General features: G+C 42.2%; 1 protein-coding gene across 6 annotated transcripts; it reads left to right on the top strand.

Annotated features, from left to right (window-relative positions):
- The first annotated feature begins 4081 nt into the window (after positions 1-4081).
- LOC109531380 (myosin light polypeptide 6) lies at positions 4082-11912 on the top strand. Of its 6 annotated transcripts, none has more exons than XM_019895659.1 (7): positions 4082-4273; positions 7384-7411; positions 8833-8976; positions 9091-9264; positions 10035-10112; positions 10371-10400; positions 11332-11912. In XM_019895659.1, the coding sequence occupies exons 1-6, from the start codon at positions 4097-4099 to the stop codon at positions 10397-10399; spliced, it is 630 nt and encodes a 209-aa protein (XP_019751218.1). In that variant the 5' UTR covers positions 4082-4096; the 3' UTR covers position 10400; positions 11332-11912. The 6 variants fall into 6 exon arrangements, with proteins under 6 accessions (XP_019751218.1, XP_019751219.1, XP_019751217.1 ...); XM_019895660.1 differs by having other exon boundaries at positions 10371-10404; XM_019895658.1 differs by having other exon boundaries at positions 10371-10417.
- The last annotated feature ends 3309 nt before the right edge of the window (positions 11913-15221 follow it).

Raw genomic sequence — 15221 nt, 5'->3', positions numbered from 1 at the left:
ACACAAATACACACTCACACGAACATGCACTCACACACACACACACACACACACACACACACACACACACACACTCACACACGTGAGCACATACATGTGAACACGCACAAGCCCAAAACGATTGTTGCATACCACAGCAAGTTACACCAAGTCTGTCTGGTGAACTGTGCAATAGCAAAGTGCAACTCACAAAGATATCCACATATGTTGTCTGCAACTCTAGCACTTTAATAAGATTCTTCAAAGTGTGTTTTGGTAAGATCTTTCATGATCCGCAGCAATATGAGCAGATTGTTTGCAGCTTATACCATCTTCCTTTGGGCTAATGGATTTGGAAAACATTCCAGTCGCGCAGATAGCAACAGAATGGGAATCTGGCTTGAGGGCAATCCTCACTAAGTGGGGAGAGAGCCATTCAACAAAGGTGCCTGTGGTTTCATATTCAGGATACTTTACAGCCTCCGTCCCAGGACATCAACAGTGTTTTTGGGTGTGCTGTTGGAGGGGGCAAAAGAGGGGGAGGAGGATCCATCTGCCACGCTACCGGTCCTGAGGGAGACGGGCATATCCCAGGGGTGTTTTGGAGAGAGGGGGCTGAAAGGATTACACCCAAGCACTAATCAACGGCGGTAATCTGCAGGCCCCTATACAAAAGCCGATCCAAACAAGAGTTTGGGACAAAGCATCATAGCTGGGTGAATGCGTGCTGTACATTCGGTCAAATATGGAGGTATGCATATTGCATTATATTCGGATGATGTTGAATGGGGAGTCTCAGTCCACTGTGGAGGTGTGATTGGCAAAGACCCACAGCGTGTCTGTGATCAGGTGCGAGTATCCCACAAGTGGCCCCGTCTGATTCCCAGTGTGACCATTATGCAAATGCGGCAACATGACAGGCTCGCAACATAAATTAGACTAACTGACAAAAGCACTTGACTAATACGTTCATGTTGTCCTGTCGTTTACCTTAAAGTGTGTATGCCAATATCCAAGAAATGCTTAAAAAATTGGAGTGATGGCCAATTGAAGCAGTAGATTTCATGCTGCAGTCCTGGCAAAACCTTTGTCACTGACTTTGTCACAGCAGGAGGCTACTAAGGTGCATATGCTTGGCTTTTGTCTTGGCACAAAGCAGGATATCACTTTGCAACTTGTTTCACGCTCCCTTGGCAGGATGGTTTTGATGTCTGGGCCTCATGGATGGGGTCCGAGACTCTTTGCGGTGGCTTTAAAGCTCCACTGCTGGCTAAGATGCTACTTAATAATGCTGCCAGTCCTCCGGGGCACAGGGAACTGGAGCACCCTGGCCTGCAACGACTCTACCTCCTGCAGGATGCCCATTGGCAAGCCTGCCGCTAAGCTCCCGATCCCATTGCCTCATTGTTTAGCAGGCCCCGCACTGCCAATATTAAGCCCGGCTAATGTGATCTAGAGGCAGCTGGAGCAGCCCCGATTATTACCATGACACAGCCAACCGAGGGGTGTAATATCATTAAAAATAAATCAGGTGGTTTGGAGATTTGCTTGAGCATGGGGGTGGGAGGCGAGGGGGGCTTTGAATGGCATTAGGTGGGAGAACTGCCATAATTTCATTAGCCAGTGAGAATATCTCAGAGGATCTGTTGAAACGTTTCCTCCAAGTTACACTAATTTAATTTCTCCTTGCACTCAACACAGTCTGAATAAAGAGGAATTTGTAATGGTACCTTTCCGAATGAACGGTCAAGTAATGCGCCTAAATATCACAACAGGATTAAAATTCAATTTGCCAATTAAAGCAGAGTGGCAATCTTTCTGAAACCTGGCATACGATACTGTCATTGATGTTACTAGCTTCTTGTGTCGGATTATTGAGACGAAAGAAAAAAAACGTGAGGCTTCACTGTTAATCTTCCTTAGAGTGCTTGACACTGAGCTGTCTGCTCGGCAGACTCTCCACAATTATACAGCCAATGAATAGACATCAATACCAAGCTTATCTACACCCTGACCAACTTGTCTCTTCTGTTATATTTCATTATTTGAAATTGGGGTGGTTCATAGTGAAGCTGAACATTTTCTTTCCTCATTTTACTATTGCTGTATATTTTTGCACAGGCCATGATTGCCAGGTCACAACAAATGGCATTAGTCTCGCAGCGTGGCCTTTGCTGTTGCCTTTGTTTGGGGTTCCGCACACATAAATACGGTGATTTCAAGGCCCATTGAGTGTGCGACTGATTGCGCCCCAAAGTGACGCTCACCTTCATTTGATAGATGGATAGATGGATAGATAGATTGATAGATAGACAGAATGCCTGGTGGGAGTTTGTTCCTGCAACACAACAGTGACCTCTCGTGGTAATATGTCAAACTACAATGTTTGAGCTCAACGCCCTCCAGCAGTGTTCTCTTTCCTTTATTTGCAAGGAACATAAAAAGTCTTGGGCACACCACCACACAGATTAGTTATGCACGTTCTTCCGTCAAGTGGAAAAGCATTTAATTGCTCTACCTATCACTATATGTCACTGGGACGGATAAATAAAGAGGTAAAAAAATAAATCATTTTTGGACCCGTTAAATGAAATTCGATAATCTCCCGCTCGGCACCTGCTGATTTCTGTTGCGTAACGTGCCGCGGCACACATGGTTGGGAATCACTGCAATATGAGATGTGCATAGCAAACTACCGATGTCAACATACAGTACAGGACACTTCATACTTGCACGGATTCACCTATTGATGGATGTTTTTCCAAATATTTTTAAATGCTTTTTTGTATTTGTATTTAGTTTTTTGTTTTTTTTTTTTTTTCAGGTGCGGCAGGTTCAAACTCCCTTTTCATGAAAAACTCCTCTTGGAGGTTTATCAGCATTCTTTGAAGAAAATGGGGGGACCAGGGGAGTATCCCACTGCATTTCAATGGGGCACTGCAAAGACATGTTATCAGTCATGTGAAAAAAATGCAAGTACCTCAGCTGCTTTGTTTTTGTAGTGTCATCGCCTTAAAAGGCTCATCTAGGCCATTATCATACCAAGACGGGGATGCTGGCAGAAATTCAAAGCCAAACCTCAGTTGTGCATTGAATCATTTAGCCACTAAAGCCCCAGGGAGCATGCACTGTGGAACCCCACTATATGCGGGGTTAGGCGCTGAGCTCAACTGTGAATGGCCTCTTTCTGCAAATCATTGGTGCTCCCTTAAAAGTGATTATAATTGCTTATATTAAATGGTAAATGGAGTGCACTTACAGTACATATAGATCTTTATCCACACCATCATGTTCATCCACTCACACACGCACACACACGCATACACTAATCGGCAGCTGCTGATATGCAAGGCGTTGCCAAGCACACTGGGAGCACATTAGGGTTCAGTGTCTTGCCCAAGGGCAGTGGACAGTCAAGTTGTGATTGGATGCGTGTGTGACGGCGGACCTTGTGCGTGCTTCACTGTTACTGCAATTTTGGGGGGAGATATGGGCTAACACCTCTAAGAACAACACTCACCCTATTTTTAAATGTCATAAAAAGATCTGTATCAACATCATTCATCAATAACACTAGATAGAACCAACCAATGCACTATTGATCAATTTAAAATGTTCAAATGTTGCGATTTAGTTGAATTGAAAACAGCAAATAAAGTACACACTCAATTGGAACAAGGATTAGGATGAGATATGTTTTTGTTTTACTTTTTCCTTCTCCTTTTTTCTGTTTGGTTAAATATTTTCAAATGACCTAATCAAGTAATTAATACAAACTCTTAATAACAGCAAAAAAGAAATAAAATCATTTGAATGACACCACATCTTTACAGCCTCACCAAGTCAACAATGCATAATTCGATTTCACAGTGAAGTATATAAATAAAATATTGACATAACTGTAAGCTTCTTTTCCCAGCCTGCTCCTTATTCCAAACCTACGCTTTGACTCACTCCCTCTCTCTCTTTCACTTGTTCCACGTATCCACCCCTGCAGTCCCTGAGCATCATGCATCATCACCTGTTCCTTTCCCTTAACCCAGTTCTCCATCGCACTGACATCCTTTAGTCAGTAGCTCCCCTCATACAGTCCAGGCAGCCTGGAAACCAATTACGAATGGCTCCTAAAAGAGAAGCCTCCGCTAATAACTCACCTTCGCCAGTGGCTCAGCCCAAACTGGGCCCACCTTTTCCTCTGCTACCTACAACTCCCGCAGCACCAAAAGCAGCCCCGGAGATGAAACTTAGAATGCTGCGGCCATCAGATTCACCGTTTGACCCCAGTACTTTGGAGGTGAGTGACTTTAATTATGCACCTGTCTTAGTAGTAGATAGTACACGCTACATATAAAGAAACAACGGTAGTTTGTCATCAGAAGATGTGGAAACCACACAAGGTGATCATTTGTAATGTAACACATGATGGATGAAGATGGCAGCAGCAACCTGTGCTAAAATAAGAACTAGGGCACCAGGAGTGATGCCATCAGTGTCTTTTGAGGCTATTGCTGTCACAGTACATGTGTTATCTCTTTTATCGGGCAGGCAATACTCTTATATTCATCCTTTATTTGTATTTTTTGTGACAAATAGGGACACAGAATAATGTAAGCGTTAGCAAATAACATTCCTGTCTTAGAAATGTAAATCAGATTTTTCCAATGGAAAAGGGGTGGCTTACTGTATCCACAGGACAGCGCAGCATATCCTCCTTTCTGTGTGTTATCAAAATATTGCTTTGGCACCATTTTATGGTATCTTGGTGCCAAGGAACTATGTTTAAGTGAGAAATGAAGCTCCAGTTAGTTAAGCCATGAAATCGAATTGTCCAATAGAAAAAAAGAGCTTTGCCGCCATCTTCGTGAAGGCAACTCTAAACCTCCTGGATGGCTGGGGTTGTCAATTACTCACTGATTTTCAGTAGCGGGGGAACAGAGTATTTTAGCTCTTATTCTGCCTGCTGTCTAAGTGGCAAACATAATCAAAGGATTAAATACAACTGAACTGGAATCGGCCAATGATTTTGTGTAATGTTACTGAGTAATGTTATGGGAAATGGAATGCAATTTTATTGTGCTTTATCTTTATGTATTTTTTGAATACAGTGCATGATGTATGTTTCCTCATACTAGCTGCATGGTGTGACAATAAATGCACATAAGAGGCAAAGAAATCCACTTCTACTCATGGCACACCCGCTTGGCAAATGTTGTATATAATATGGCTGTCATTTTGCATGACCATCTCCTACATTGCAAATTCCATACATACATGCTCTAATTTTATCGGACAGACCGAAATAACATATGCGTGCGCCACTGTCGATACATGAAAATCTAGACTTTTTTTTCAGTGTATTATCATTTGTAGTACCGTATTCTTTACTGGACATTTCTTTAAATTTAAATTTATGTTAACCGTTCCATGCTAAGGTTTAGTTGTCAAGTTATTGTAAATAGTGTATATACACTGCTTCACCACTTGAAAGAGATACATTCATTCACAGAATATTTTGTCTGAATTCTATTCAATGATCAAACAACATTTGTTCATTGTCTCTCTTTTGTTACTATTCACTCGTTTCATAATTCAAAGTTTCATCCCAGCTATCTTCAGGCAGTAGGCTGGGTACACCCTCGACTGGTTGCCAACCATACGTGTGGCCCACATAGAAAAGCAACCGGCCGCGCTCACAATCACACCTACGGGACAATTAAATATTCCAGTAGCCTGCCATGCATGTTTTTGGAATGTGGGACAAAACCCGGGGTACCGTGCCGCCAATTACAATCATCTATTTATTTTCATTTAATATTGCATTTTAGTTACAGTATTACAATTTTATTAGTTTATTTATTTATTTATTTGACACCTCGGAACACAATGTGATTTGCACAGATTATGTGAAGATATTCAGTTATCTCCAATGCATTAAATTATTTGATGTAATTAGCAAATTTCTTTGAGGATAAGATATTCTTTTATGTTTATAAACAAAGGAAATTAAGCGAATGATTGTTGGAGGTCAAAATGTGTCACGCACCATGTGTCTTTTTAGTTGTTTACATTCGCCTCTAATTTGAGGTCGAAAACTGGGACAAAGTCCATCCATCCATTTGCTAATCAGCGTATCCTCACAAGGGTCGCGGGCATGCTGGAGCCTATCCCAGCTGACTTCGGGCAGTAGGCGGGGTACACCCTGAACTGTTGCCAGCCAATCGCAACAACGATTCGCACTCCCACCGGAGAAAACCCACGCAGGCACGGGGAGAACATACAAACTCCACACAGGAAGGACGGAGCCCGCATCTAACCCTGCACCTCTGCAGTGTGAGGTGAACGTGCTAACTAGTATCTCCAGTTCCTCAAGAGCCATATCCTGCCTGTTTGACTGTTTTAGATCCCTCCCTACTCCAACACACCTGATTCAAACGATCAGTTCATGTAGCACGCTCTGTCGAAGCCTGAAACGACCATGATCAATTGAATCAGGTGTGTTGGAATAAGGAGAGCTCTAAAACAGGCAGGATATGGCTATCGGCGAGCCAGAGTTCGCTACCCCTGAAATAAAAGTTCGTGCACTAACCAAATATGGCTCCTCTGCCCGACGTCACTATGATGATGTCATGACGTTGCTTTTTTTTTTTTAATCCTCACCCCGCCCGAGGTAAAGTTAAGGCATCGCTTCTACGTGACTCGAGCGAGCAGTCAGTGTCACATTCTTTTCTGTTGGACACACCTTAGCCGTATCAGACATGGTGAGTTTTCTCTCCGTTCGACACAAATAATATAACCTCGTTTAGCAATGATTGATTCAGATGTCGTTTAGTGGTCGATGCAATCGTCTGGACCAAGTGTTGGCGTTTCCAAATGCCGTTGTGCTTGCCGCTTGCTAGCGGAAGTGCAACTTTTTCGAAGCTAGTGTTAGCGTGTAGCTTCGATGGAAGAAGCGATCACACTATTACCTCGCAAGAAAAATACCTTGTAAGAATTGTTTATTTGGATAATGCTCAACATTTTTGTCACAGTCCATTTTAGTAGCCTAACTATATGACGGGGCGAATATGTTTCAATACGGGAGTAAATCGCTGCTAACATTGCTTTGCGTCGTTGCAAATGCCAAACCATTTTCATCTCGCTCAATCGTGTTTCTTAACAGTCTGACTTCTCGGACGATCAAATTCAAGGTGAGTACTCAGCATTTTGTTTTATTTATCTTTGATGACCACGCTTTTTTGTGCATGCTGTCATTGTGTTTCGTTTCAGACGGCACTTTGCCCCTTGTCGCCACTGTCTCCCTGCTTGAGTTGTCTTCCTCCTGTCAGACGCGCTTTTAATTTCCTATTCTTATTTCCTTCGCACAGTTTCATCCCTTTCCACTTGCAAATGCTTGTTTTTTCACAGATTGAGTTTAACCTGGAACAGATTCGTGGTAAGTCCGTAGAGGACTAAAATGTTGGCTAATTTGGGATTTGGTTTGCATGTTCACATTGACGGAGTTGTTGTTGATGTGATTGCGGTGCTTTAAGCTTTTTTGCCACGTCTAAGTCGTTCACATGCGCCATAAAACAAGACCAAAGTTGGTAGCTGTGTTTGCAATGCTGTAATGCCAAAAAAAGTCATGTGCAGAGTCTTTTGTCATTCCTGGTTTGTGTCAGGTTACCATAAACTCTGGCTCATCAATTCCAAGACATTCATTCTCAAGCGCTTCCCCTTTTTTGGTGCTGCACACAGTAATGTGCTGTATACTTGAACACCGTTGACATAATAGGCCGTGTTCCTTCTTGCACTCTCCTCCTCCTTTCCTCCACTCCTCCATTACCAAATATGGTGCTGGGGAAAAGTTGTCTCATGCCAGAAGGGAAGAGGCGCATTCCTTTGAACAGGGGAAAAAAAACTCACAACACTGCCCGAGTGAGTTGGGCTTGGTTTTTGCTTGGCCTGACTTCCTGGCATGTTTCACCATTTTACAGCTTACTTATCATATTGTCATATACTGTATTATCCTATACTGCAGGTTTGCTTAAACACGACCTATTTTTAAATGCACTGGATGGTAATATAAAAGCAAAATTTATCTCAGCAATGGAGCTTGTCTGATCAATGGCTAAACTAACACTGAATGCATTTAGAACCAACTTCATGTTAAACAGCCCTCTAAAATATTGATGACAAACAACTCTGCCAGGAGTCTTGCTGAATCCAGTAAAGTAAAACATTTAACCAAACACCAGTGTTCTCCACTCATTAAATACATCTTATTTGCTCAGATTGTATTTATATCAGGTGAACAGATAAGAAGAGATAGTGTACAATGTAGGCCTGCTGCCGGTAAGGGTTCATTTTTAATGAAATTCATTAATTCGATTCCCTCGAGGAAATTAAATTCAGAGCAAGCTGTGTGCATTTTCAGATTGTTGACATTTTATTGCCGCTGTGTTGTGATCATTGTAATGTTAAGTGATGGTGCCATTCAAGTGTTTCACTGCCCTGTGGAGCGTTGCTGCAAGGTTGTCTCATGCAACACAGCGGATCAAAGTATTGAAAAGCATCTTTGCTGTAGAAACGGAACTTTCAAGCATTACCTGAGATGCTCAACGCTTTAAATTTTTTCCCTTCTTTTTACCAGTATGTGCACTCACCGGGTCATTTTGGTTTTCAACGCTTTTTATATCAAATGCTCCTGTCACTCAGTATTGTTTCTTTTATCCTGCATGATGGCTATGTCATAACAATGTAGTTTTCATTCATAATTCTTTTGACCTAGCATCTCTTCCATATGCATGCATGTCCGAGTATTTTGTGTTATTGGGGGTGAATTTCATCCTTCCTCGAATGTGTTTTCTTTTACAGAGTTTAAGGAGGCGTTCCTGCTGTTCGACAGAACGGGCGAAGGACTGATCTGTTACAGCCAATGTGGGGATGTCATGCGCTCCTTGGGACAGAACCCTACCACTGCGGATGTCCTCAAGGTCCTAGGAAACCCCAAAGCTGAGGGTGAGACAGGCTCGTATGCAACTCCCTCCTAGATGTTGGGCTTGAATATAAATTGGGGGCTTGTCACCTTGGAATAGATGTGATTGACTTTGCGAGTTCTCCTTGTGTTGTCAGAAATGAACACCAAGATGCTGGACTTTGAGAGGTTCTTGCCCATGCTCCAGACCATCGCTAAAAATAAAGATCAGGGCTCCATGGAAGACTTTGTGGAGGGACTTCGTGTCTTTGACAAGGAAGGCAACGGAACAGTAATGGGCGCAGAGCTGCGCCATGTCCTCACCACACTCGGTAAGGCTTGCCTCTGTTAGCCTAGCATGTGCTACTCTCAGGACCTTTCTGAATAGAATTAGGAAGTTTATTGGTTGCAATTATTCATTTGCGGAACTACTTTACCTTGAGATAGGAGTTCAATTTGTCCTGTGATTACAATTGCATCTTAGATGGTCTCTTCCTCATCAAAATTAATGGAAGTGTCATTATTTTAAAAAAGAAAAACAGACATAGATTTACATGGAACAGGTCAGAACTCTTCAGTAAGCTGCAGTAATGTCATTTTTTGCAGAGGTTTAAGAATATGTCTGAGTATTGTCTACATTATTGTATGCCACTGTGGTCAAATATCCGTTGCTTAAAAGAGTTGCAGCACGGTATTCAATAGAGCCTGTATTGTGTTTTGCATTGTTTAACATGAAGCCAAAAGGAATAGCACAAAGTAAAGCTGTGTGGTTGTTTTGAATGAATCACCTGCAAATTTGTTTGTTTGGTTTTTTGTTTGACAGTAAAAGTCAACTGCTTGAAGCCTCTTTAAACGAATGTTCGCTGTCTGCTGCTTATTGTGAATTGCATTCACTGCTGCCACACGGTGCTCGTAGCTCAATTATTATTTTTTTGCTTGCACATCAAGGCAAAAAAATGGTCTCATATCTCAAAAAAATGGTATCTCAAGGCACCACTGCATCAAACCAAAACATTTCTATTTATATGCACCGTGAGTGTGAGACCGTAAATTGCCGCGTTGTTTTCAGGTGCCAGTGAAATACTTTGCTGTTGACTTTCAGGTGAGAAAATGACAGAAGAAGAAGTGGAGACTCTTCTGGCAGGACACGAAGACGCAAACGGCTGCATCAATTATGAAGGTGAGATTGAGGGGTGAAAATGAACAGGAAGGGAAATATTTGAAGAAGCAAATGTGACAGTTCTAGCCCCTTATCGTACTGCACTTTATATGCTCTCATGAAATCTTCTATAGCTCACGTCTTTCATCTTGGCTTGACATATGGGATTGTTTGAAATGTGATAGACAACACGGGTGCGATGTGTAACATGTTCTCTAATACGTGGTGACTTAACTGCTTTTGGACCACTGAAAGTGTGTAACTGTTCTTCCTCCACAGCGTTTGTGCGCCACATCATGTCAGGCTGAGGCCGGTACGGGCACAGGGTATAGAGCGAAGTGGCACGACCAAGGCTTTGCTGCTTCCTAGCTTTTCTATAATAATAATAATAATAATCAGCTCACCATAGGCCTCCCTAACACTTAGGAGTGTAGATGGTGGAAGTTCAAAGTTGAGTGAACCTGTTGGTGTGTGTGTTTGGGGAAAGCCTTGTGGTCTTTCTCTGTTAGTTGTGCAGCTGTGGGCCGACTGGCAGCCATCTGCTGTTGCGCGTTTCTCCTGCAGCCGTCTGTCTTGGCCCCTGGCTGCAGCATGCCCACCTGCATGTGTCCGCCGGGCCCCCCCTTCAGTATTCTGAAGGGGGTGGGGTTGTGGACGCACAGGCAAGCGGCTTGTGCTATTCATGGAACGCCCGCTGTCAGCCCATCGCTACTGGTGGCTGTGGAGATGACACGGCAGCTCCTTATTTGCATGCCAGCGGTGCTTTGAAACGGCTTTTCTTCTCTGTCGGTGTTGTCAACTGTAGGTGTTGCTCTTTTCACAGAAACACTCAACTAGGCCAGTTAGCTTTCACTTAAACATGTCGGCTTTTCGAGTATTTCTTTGGGAGAATGGACCAGTTACGCCCCCCTCTCCTTTTTTCCCACTACTAACAGACAACTGCAAAGAGTTGCACTTGCGCTAATTGTTTCGCCCCCTGTGCTGAAGAAACCTGAATTTGTCCTCTCCCTTCTCTCTGCATCTCGGCTGGAGGAAAGCACTTCTCTAACCAGATCTTGTTGGATCATAGACACGGCCAAATGCTTTAGCTGCATAAGAGAGAGAGAGACACACAATTACTTCACTTCCTTCTCTGACTTCAGTGTCCTCTTGAACACTTTACTTTTTTGTTGTGGGCTCAGTATGGGGGAAGCACGTCTGCATGCACTTCTGACATGTTTTCTCTCATCTCTTCTCACAGAACTGGTCAGGATGGTCATGAACGGCTGAAGATGAAAAGAATCACTTTTTCCCCCCTCACCTTTTACCCTGTCAGTTTTTTTTTTTTTTTTTTTTTTGCAGTTAGATTTCTACATCCCTACAAGCTCTTTGCCATGGATTTGATTTGTCTAAAGCCAAGACCTTTGCTACTGCTGACAAGTACAGCATACTATACAAGACTAGTGTGAATGCATTCAATAAGGAGTCTTAAAACTTGCTTTGTTTGACACATTCCAAGATGCATCGCCTGAGATTTTTTTTTTCTTTTTCTCCCACGTTTGCCGGTGCCCAATATTGTAGTAACTACTGCTACCAATGTGTACATTGTGGATGGGGAATATAATATTTATACATGCACGCATACACGATAATGGTTTGATGTATTGTAATACTGGCAAAGAATTTGGCTCAAAACCACTGGCTTGCTTTATCATTGTAGCGAATCAGTATAAGTCCTATAAAAGCCATAGTATCCATACCTAGACAACGTTTGACATGTTTCCCATGCTTTTATTTTCACAATCACTTTTGCATTTGAATAAAAGGTCTCCTCAAACATGATTTGGCTGTGACTGCCTTGGTTTCAGCAGTGTCTGAAGTGTTGGTCGACTGACACAAGAGGGCAGTGTTGCTCCTTGTGTGTATTTGAGCCACGTTATGTGGGGAGTGTTGAAGTATGCCAATATCACATAAACAGTGGATAATAGCAGGAAATGTGTTTTTAAACTCACTGAGACTACAATTTAGTTATTTGTGATACAGGGGCTGAAATAAATTACGAGCAAAATGAAGCATTAGGCCAGTTTCTCTCTCTCTCTCTCAACCTGTTATCCCGCGCTAAGTGGTGAGTGACGACGTTTGAAAATTGAAACCGTGTATTTGCTGTAAAACAGTCAAATCTAATTCGAGTTTATGTACAGTAGTTCAGTTCTGACGAATTCCAATTGCTTCAATGAATTTAACGATGAGTATATGAGGTTTGCCTTATGTCTATAGAATATTTTATTCACGCAGAGTACAATAGTGATGTACACACAATAAATACTTAAATTAACACACAAAAAGTTGTATAAAAATGAAATCTCGTCAGTGTCAAACCCAACATTAACTTCAACGGCTGGTCATTACTCTGATTTGGCTATCAGTTTGTATAGTGCAAAAAACTGCTCAAAAATGCTTTTAGAGATGCATGCGTGACTCACTAGTCATGCATCTCTAAAAGCATTTTTGAGCAGAGTTTTGCGTCACTGCAAGTACACAGTTTATATTTATTTACAATGAATTAAATTGTGTTGCAACAATTTGCAAATTAGCGCCGATGGTAATGTTTGCGTTGTTGGTGAAACATTTCGCTACATATTGATCCTACACATTTTTATTAACATGAATCAAGGTAATATAATGACAGTATAACTGCTCTAAGGCATTACATGTACCATTTGACAACGGAAAACAGCTTTGTGTTGCGTAAAGCAAATGAAATTCTCCTAATACATCTGTTCCACATAGTTGAAAATGTTTCTATCCTCGAGGTTCCAACACTGCACCGTAAGCATGTGAACACGCTGCATTAAATACCTTGGACACGGTATCTGTATTGAGTTTGCCTAATAGATGCTAACATATTAACGTGATAAATTAGATGACTCTTTGTCATCCTTATTTCTGTACACTTGGCAAAAAGTTACCCGGATGTTTAAACGTCGTCTACCCAAGTTATAGTACAACATTAAAAACATGACCATCCAGCATAACATTTTGAATCTCATATTTCCTCTTACTAAAAACCATCCATGCAGACTTAATTGAGTCATATTTAACACCGAATTCTTGTGTGAATTTTTCACAAATTGTAAGCATATTGTTTGTGTTGTGAACATTTTGGGTGATAAAGCAAAAAAAAAAAAAAACAACAAAAAAAAACAGAGAGAGAGAGATAGAGAGAGAGAAACCCTCTAGTTTGTGTGGTGGCTTCATGTGCTTCTTTCCGTGCACCAGCAGCTGCAACTATTTGTTCTCATTATCCAGCGAGCAGCTCATGGCGAATGCGCGTGCTTGTGATGTCTTGTAAGTTGGCCTCGAATTACTAGGCGCGCGTGTTTGTGTACACGCGCATCCGATCGAAAGGAGTCAGGGCTATTGATTATTTTAATCCTCCTATTTGCGAGCAAGTGTGTGATCTCCGCGGCGGTGCATCGGACAGGCTAGCGGGCCTCTCAGGCCGTCTCCAACCTCCTCTCTGACCTCCTCTGCCACTCCATTGAACTTTGATCCCCGCTTTAGCAGAGACTGAGCGGCGCACAGAGGCAACATTCTGATCGTGAACCAAATTACAAGTCCAAGATGCCAATCAGCCCTCTTGTATAACCACAAGTGTATTTCACTCACCTCATCAATAATCTAATGGGCTGTCAGCACAAATCAGCCATTATCGATGACGTCTACGGTGCTCCCTTTTCCTGTATTTCTTTCATTAAGCAGGATATTCGGATTCAGGAAACGATTCCCACCGGCAATTATATAAACCTGAAATCAGAGAATGATGATAAACTAAATCAATTCACTTAATTAATCTGAGGCGGCCTGGTAGTCAAGTGGTTAGCACGTCGACTTCACAGTGCAGAGGTCGTGTGTTCGATCACGGCATGTTCTCCCTGTGCCTGCGTGGGTTTTCTCCGGGTCCTCCGCTTTCCTCCCACATTCCAAAAACATGTATGGCAGGCTGGTTGAACACTCCAAATTGTCCCTAGGTGTGAGTGTGAGCGCGAATGGTTGTTAGTTTCTGTGTGCCCTGTGATTGGCTGGCAACCGATTCAGGGTGTCCCCCGCCTACTGCCCGAAGACAGTTGGGATAGGCTCCAGCAGCCCCGCGACCCTAGTGAGGATAAAGCGGTTCGGAAAATGAATGACTGAATGAATAATTCATCTGAGCTGTCAACTCGTCATAAAATGAGACAAAACGGGATCTGAACAAATTCCACGATGTTTGCACGTCCCACAAGTACACCAGGGCCAACCAGGGTGATGGGTCAGGGGTGCCTTTGGTGTCCTCATCAAAATCCATCGATGACCACAAAAATGCAGCAAAAATAATGACTCTGACATCAAAGTGACATCAAACATTTGTACACTTACCAGTCACATTTATTTATTTATTTTTAATAGTATGTACCGGTACGTGATTTTGGCATGTCCCTGCACACGCTGCTTGATTAATCAGTGATTCAGTGATACTTTAATCACACATTTCCTTGACATGATTTTGAAAGTGAGTCATTTATTTTCATAAATACCGAACATTTTTCATGACATGATGACCATTGTTCAGTGGAGGCTGAAAGTGCAGCAGAATAAATGCATCATTTTCATCATATTATGTACATATATGTAATTGGATGTCGTCGCATGTTGTCCACAGTGAAACATCAATTGATGATCGACCAGTGTGTATTTAATTTCAAATAGTATAACATCTGCTTAATGCAATCAATATGAACTTGACTCAGATATAGTAGAGAGAAAAAAATGACGTCTGCCTTTTTCAGTGTCTGGTGCAGTGCAGTTCTACACAAAACTAAAAAAACATTGTTGAATCATCCATCCATCCATCCATCCATTTTCCACCGCTTATCCGGGGTCGGGTCGCGGGGGCAGCAGCTTTAGGAGGGAAGCCCAGACTTCCCTCCCTTCGGTTAGGTTAGTGTATGAATAACAAAATACGCTAAACATGAAATATACACGTAGTACTGTATATGTTGCTCTATGTGACTCGCTGTTGTTTTGCCGACTTTCGCTGCCTCTCGTGGACCTTTTGCTGCATTTTCGCTTTTTTTTTTTTTTTTTTTTTTTTAAATAAATTTTTTTAAAAAA

The sequence above is a fragment of the Hippocampus comes genome, unplaced genomic scaffold (genome assembly GCF_001891065.2).
Source record: "Hippocampus comes isolate QL1 unplaced genomic scaffold, H_comes_QL1_v1.1 scaffold113, whole genome shotgun sequence".
Taxonomy (NCBI): domain Eukaryota; kingdom Metazoa; phylum Chordata; class Actinopteri; order Syngnathiformes; family Syngnathidae; genus Hippocampus; species Hippocampus comes.
The sequence above is the reverse complement of the archived record's forward strand: the minus strand, read 5'-3'. Positions and strand labels throughout refer to the sequence as shown.